This window comes from Parasteatoda tepidariorum, unplaced genomic scaffold, assembly GCF_043381705.1.
Source record: "Parasteatoda tepidariorum isolate YZ-2023 unplaced genomic scaffold, CAS_Ptep_4.0 HiC_scaffold_784, whole genome shotgun sequence".
In the NCBI taxonomy this organism is placed as follows: Eukaryota; Metazoa; Arthropoda; class Arachnida; order Araneae; family Theridiidae; genus Parasteatoda; species Parasteatoda tepidariorum.
In genome coordinates this window covers 1,461-8,247 of record NW_027261909.1, presented here as the reverse complement: position 1 = coordinate 8,247, position 6,787 = coordinate 1,461, and the positions used below count along the sequence as shown (strand labels likewise).

Here is a 6,787-nt window from a genome sequence, read left to right as displayed (position 1 = left end):
TATTAATATATGTGCTTAATTTTTGTAAGAATAGTGGTGATCAATATCATTTAAAAATTAAGATTATAAAAGAAAAAATAGTATATAATTACTACCACTCTAAATATAAAAATAAAATCTTCCGGAAAATCCCGAAGAGTTGGCAGATATGCTTATGTTTCTAGGCTCCTCCCACTTTTTCTCACAATACTAATTGAAACAGATCAAAATCAACAAATCTTCTCAGTTACCAATATTTGTGACCTTCCGGTGAAAATTGAAAGGTTCCGCGGAGGGGGAAGCCCAATCCAACTGCCAAAATTACGGTCACACGCAGCGAATTTGCAACTCACAACCAAGATGTCTTAAATGTGCCGCAGACCATCGTTCTTTTGAGTGCCACAAAGACATAAATACAACACCCAAGTGCTGCAACTGTGGGGAGGCACACACTGCAAACTACACGGGATGCAGCATCCGTCCCCCAGGAGAGGCCCTCGTGCAACTCCAGCTACAATTCCATCTACAACGACAGGTCAAGTCCATAGACTGATTTCAATCATCAAAGAACTAAAAAAAATTTTAAAAAACAGAGAAGTTTTACAACTGCTGCTAACAATCATGCGTGAGTCCACTTCTGAATAATGTCACATTTGGACTAAACCTGAACTCTTTTTTAACTTTAGTTAGTATCTCTATTACTATACAAATTAATATTTTTGAATGCTGATCACACTAGATGACGCCACTTAGGCTTAGCAAAATTTCTGTAGAATCTTCATGATTTTGAATCCCGATTTTCTGTATAGATGCTATCATCAATTTTTAATGTTCAATTTCAAATTTCTACTGCAATTAATGTAAATATCACAGATTAAGCTCGTATTTCATGTATATCCATCTAATCATGGCTGTATTCATTTTTCAATGGCAATTAATGCAAATCTCTGATCAAGTTTGTACATACTTCTAATCATGGTTACTTTATTATAATGTTACCACATTGTTACATAGTTCAAAATGTTTTACTCACTGTATATAATTTTCATGATGAATGGGGCAGGGGCCGCTGCGCGGCCTAGGCACCCAGTTTTGCTTAATTCCCCCCTCTTATATTAGTATTTCACTTGTTCTTCTGTTGTGTCTTGATTAAGTTTTTAAACTGTTTGATTCACCGGGTCGTTATGGACGGATATTTAAAGAGAAAACATGTTGAAACTGAAGTAAGTACTATTGATTTCTTCGTAATTTACTATGCTTTTAAATTTATTGTTAATAGAATTGTTTTATTGTAACTTCTAGCATTAATTCTTTTTTAAGCTGAGCATGTGGCAAAACTTAGTTAACTTTAAAAAATTCTTTAATATTATTTGAATCGAAAGGTATAATTAAGTTAAATTTAAAACATAATTACATTCTGTTAATAGTTGTTACTTATTTTAAACGTTATTGTTGTTCTTGATGACTCAAAAAATGTTTCTTTTTATTTTATTAGGATGAACCAAAGAGGAAAGGTTTGTTCCAGGAGGGAAACTTTCCAGAGTATTGCTATCCAATTGGTGAGGACTTATTCGTTTTGGCCAGCACGTATAACAAGAAATCAGCCATTCATATACGAAGGTTTAACAGATATGGAGACTCATACTATCCTTCAGAATATGGTATAACTCTACAGCCTGAACAGTATAATGCTTGCTTTTGTCATGATCCACCGACATGTATCTTCGGCATTGCAGACATCAACATGGCTTTGGAAGAGATCCCTCCAGCTAATCCCCGTGAAAAATTTTATGTACTGATGAATGACGAGGGAAAGTATCTGCTAGTGGACGAATATACCTGCAGAAGTGATCGCGTATACAAGCACGAGACGGAAATCAGTTTCAAACAGTGGAGAGAACTACAGAAGTGTCGAGATAGTGTGACATTAGGCTATATTAATTTAAAATACAGGTCCGTGGACTTTTTGAACATTTTTCAAGAATCCACCCATCAACAGTGTCCAGTGGTGCCAAAGAATTCAGACATCAACGAAGCGGGTCCTGTTATGAAAGATTGCCTGAAAATTGTGCTGTATAAACATATTAGACTGAAGAAAGGTCTGAAGCCAGTAGACAGGTCTGCTGACTTTCTAGACCAGGTTGTGTGCAGTGTTCACGATTTCAATGAATCTTGCTTAGACTTACATGTGGAGAATATTGCTCTGGATTTTAATAATGAACTAAGTGAACGAAGGCTGTTTAGACAATACCTTAAAGACTTTTTGTGTGAAGCTTTTTTGAGAGAAATTAAATTAGATACTTTATTAACTGCTGCTAAAAATGATTTTTGCAAATAAAATAACTTAAGTTTTAAAATATTTTGTTGTTATTTTTATATTTTGTAAAAATTACTGTGAACTTTTGTTTTCAGAGGAATCGAGATTTCTTTTTTTCAACAGGCATGAATTTTCTTTTTCAGAATAATACTTTTTTCAGGTTCTTAAAATAGAAGAAGAAAAAATTATTGCTGTAATACAATAAGGAAAACTATTTTATACTTAAATAGGTATTATTATTTAATTTTGTAGAAATTATTGTATACCATTATTTTTTAAGAATGTTTATGAGTGTTAATTTTAACTCTTAGAATTAAATTGTTATCAAAGAAAAAAAATCTGATAATTTCTAAAAAAAATTTGAAATAGATTATGAATCGTTTACCTTCATCTGTTTATACGAAACCTGGACATCCAGGAAGTTTTAGAGGTGTAAATGCTATTTATAATTCTGTGAAAGGTAAGGTGAAGAAAAGCGACGTTAAGAAATGGTTGGAGACTAAAGATTCTTATACTTTACTTAAACCTGTGAGGCATAAATTTAAATGTAATAGAGTGATTGTTGGAGGTATAGATGAACAATTTCAAATTGATTTAGTTGACATGCAATCTTTAGAAAAATTTAATAATGGATATAAATATTTGTTAACTTGTATAGATTGTTTCTCAAAGTATGCTTGGGCTATTCCTATTAAAGACAAATCAGCCAAAACTGTATTGCCAGCTTTAAAAACTATTTTTAGAGAAAGAAAACCTGAGAAACTGCAATTAGATAAAGGAACAGAATTCACTAATAAACGTATACAGCAGTATCTTAAAAATTTAGGAGTTCATTTTTTTACAACGAATAATGAAACTAAAGCAAGTATTGTTGAGAGATTTAATCGCACTTTAAAAGCGAAGATGTGGAAATACTTTACAGAATTCAACACGAAAAAAAAAATTGATGTCCTTTCTAAATTAATCCATAGTTATAATCATACAAAGCATAGAAGTATAAAAATGGAACCAGCCTCAGTGAATATCGATAATCAGAAACAGGTTTGGAATAATTTATATAGCGACAAGGTGAATATTGATAACCCTGTTTTTCAAGTAGGTGACACTGTTCGCATTAGTAAATCAAAACTTTCATTTGAGAAAGGATATGAAAATAATTGGACTCGAGAATTATTTGTCATAGATAAAATAGTTCATCGAAATCCTGTAGTGTATAAATTGAAAGATTTAATGAATGAATCAATCGAAGGTACCTTTTATGCAGAAGAATTACAAAAAGTAGTCAACTCGGGCTATTATCCCGTAGAAAAAGTTATCAAAAAGAGAAAGAAAGGAGGAAGCACGGAATATTTTGTTAAATTTCTAGGTTATCCTGAAAAGTTTAATGCCTGGGTGAGTGATATTCAAAAAGTATAAATAGTGAAACTTAACCTATGAAGACTCATTCTCAAAAATGTCTTTCTATGTGACGTTACCCTCTGATAGCTCCATGCAGTTTTTTCCTAACAACAAAATTTCCCATTTTAAGACGCAGTTACCGATACCAGTTAATCTAAAAGCGGAATGGGAAGTAGGCCTATCTGAAATCATCTATCCGCATTCTTGGCTGAACGTAAATGAAAGTAACAATTATTTTCATTACAAGATAAGTAACGGTAATATCATATCGACTGTTAAGCAAACAATTGATGTGGGCTGTTATGAATCAATGTTCGATATTGTATCAGCTATACAACTTGCTTTACCTAAAAATCCTAGTCGATTTACAATAAATTACAATAAAGCTACGAAACGAGTTAAAATTAACGCCGTTCAAGGTTGCAGCCTTCATTTAGAAAAGTTAGGTGAATTGTTAGGATTTCAACGTGATGCAATCATTACGGGTAACCAGAAAAGCGAATTTGTGGCTGACGCGTGGTCTAATTTTTCCGTTTTTTACGTCTACTCAGATTTAATTTCACCACAAATTGTCGGAGATACGCAAGCTCCTTTACTGCGGATCGTTCGAATAAAAGGATATGATGGTGAAACAATCAGCCAGTATTATGATAGACCTCAATACTTACCTTTAACGAGACACTCCTTTCAAACTATCCATGTGGAGCTCAGATTGAATTAAGGTGATTTCGTACCTTTTGAAAGTGGTAAAGTGATTATAGTTTTACATTTCCGCATGAGACAAATACTATAAATAGTGCGATGCGTTTTTGAATCATTCATTTGAAGACAAGACGTCAAGAGTGTACCGTACGTTTGTTGTGCTGAAAAATTCGAAGATCATTATGCAAGTCAAATTGGCTCGGGTTTGCCCTATTATAAGGGTATTAATTTCCAAAAGGGCTATGGACTTGGTGGTATATTTCGTCGATTATTTAGAGCAGCGCTACCCTTTTTAGTAAGAGGTGGTAAAACTATTGGAAAAGAAGTTTTAAAAACAGGAACTCGAGTAGCATCTGATGTATTATCTGGAGAAAAACTTTGAGGAAGCCGTCAAAACAAGAACTAAAGAAAGTTGAAAACATCTAGCACAAAAAGCTATTGATAAAGTGCAGTCTATGGTCGGGAAAGGAAACTATAAAAGGAAGCGTAAGAAGCAAAAACGATTCATTTCATCTAAAGCACGCAAAGTGAGTGGACGTAATATTTTTGATCCATAAAATGGCATTTTTGTTGAAAGATTCTCCTGAGTGCGTAAAATCGGAATTGGAACTTTTTACCTTACCTGGAACTCAAACAGTTATTCAAGATGGTCAATGGATACAATTTCATCCACTTTCTAACGTTTTTGAGAATGCTCCCGTAGAGTTTCATGTCTCTGGAAGTGTAGAAGATTACATAGATCTCAGTCAAACACAATTGTATGTGAAAGCGAAAATAGTAAAAACGAACAATACAGCTATCACTAAAGATGATGTTATAGGACCTGTGAATTTATTTCTACATTCATTATTTTCTCAAGTAGATGTGTCTTTAAACGATAGTACAGTTTCCAATTCAAGCAATACCTATCCCTATAGGGCCTATATTGAAACTCTCCTAAACCATGGATATGATAGCAAAACATCTCAATTAACAGCTGAATTATTTTATAAAGATTCTGAGGATGGTTTAAACAAAAGAATTGCTTTTTTCAAAGAAAGCGCAACAGTGGATATGATTGGCTGCATTCATTCAGATTTATTTCATCAAGATCGTCTTTTACTCTATTTAGTGGATTTGAAAATAAAACTAATAAGAAGCAAGCCAGAATTTTGTCTACAAGGATCTGAAGGATTTAAAGTAGTATTGGATCATGTCTCTTTATTCATTCGAAAAGTTCGCGTGAACCCTGGAGTGCTTCTTGGTCATGCTAAAGCACTCGAGAAAACAAGCGCAAAATACCCCATTAATCGAGTCCTATGCAAAGTGTATTCGATTCCTAAAGGGAGCATGTCTTTTATTCAAAATAATATATTTTCGAGTCAAATGCCTAAAAAAGTTATTATTGGTTGTGTAGATAATGAAGCTTTTCATGGAACATTGACAAAATCTCCTTTTGATTTTAAACATTTTGATTTAATTTTTATTGGAGTGTATGTAGATGGACAACCTGTCCCCCATAATCCATTGGAACTTAACTTTTCACAAAATCAATGCATTCGTGCCTATCAAACTTTATTTGATGGAACGGAACGAATGGGTCAAGATAGAGGAATATTTATTTCCAGAGAAGACTACAGGAACGAAAATACATTATTTGGATTTAATCTCTCCCCAGATCTATGTTTAGGAGAACATTTAAATCTGATTAAGCATAGCAATTTGAGATTAGAACTGAAATTTGCCAAATCACTGGTAAAAACAGTATGCGTAATCGTTTTTGCCGAATTTTAAAATTTGATTGAAATTAACAAGTCAAGAAATATCTTATTCGACTTCGGAAATTGAAGAATGGATGGATTGCAACTATTCTACATTTTATCGCAAGATAAGATAACAACACTTTACTTTCAAGGCGTATATTCAAGAGATACGCTTCCGAATCTCCAAGAAAACACATGTGCTATCACGAATTCCGATGACTCATCACAAGCTGGGACTCACTGGTTAGCGTTATTTGTGAATGATCAAAGACAGTTAGAGTTTTATGACTCATATGGGAAGCCTCCCGGATTTTACAACGTGAAAACCGCTTCCTTCACGGACGTACTATGGAATTCCGAGGTGTTTCAATCACCTACATCCAATGTATGTGGACAATATTGTATTTACTTTTTACTCAAACGCTGTCAAGGCTATTCTATGTATCATATTTCAAATCAATTATATGTAAATGATTTTCAGATGTATCAATTTGTAAAGAAAAAATATGGTGTAAGATTTGTGTTTAGAAAATAAAAAAGGAATGAAACTAAATCTAGTGTCTCTCATGTCATTATTATAAAATTTTACATTTAAATATTGTTATGTAGGCAATAGTGTAACATTTTTAATTCTTTTCGCATTAGTAAA

General features: G+C 33.1%; 1 protein-coding gene across 2 annotated transcripts; it reads left to right on the top strand.

Moving 5' to 3' along the window:
• Positions 1-1,082: 1,082 nt before the first annotated feature.
• Positions 1,083-6,731, top strand: LOC122272172 (uncharacterized protein F54H12.2-like). Of its 2 annotated transcripts, none has more exons than XM_071176992.1 (2): positions 1,083-1,202; positions 1,475-6,731. In XM_071176992.1, the coding sequence occupies exon 2, from the start codon at positions 4,955-4,957 to the stop codon at positions 6,167-6,169; it is 1,215 nt and encodes a 404-aa protein (XP_071033093.1). In that variant the 5' UTR covers positions 1,083-1,202; positions 1,475-4,954; the 3' UTR covers positions 6,170-6,731. The 2 variants fall into 2 exon arrangements, with proteins under 2 accessions (XP_071033093.1, XP_042911397.1); XM_043055463.2 differs by having other exon boundaries at positions 1,089-1,202; positions 1,475-4,798.
• Positions 6,732-6,787: the final 56 nt, after the last annotated feature.

What these genes read in the sequence shown, in the direction of transcription:
- LOC122272172 (XM_071176992.1), top strand. Translation starts at nt 4,955, where the DNA reads ATGGCATTTTTGTTGAAAGATTCTCCTGAGTGCGTAAAATCGGAATTG.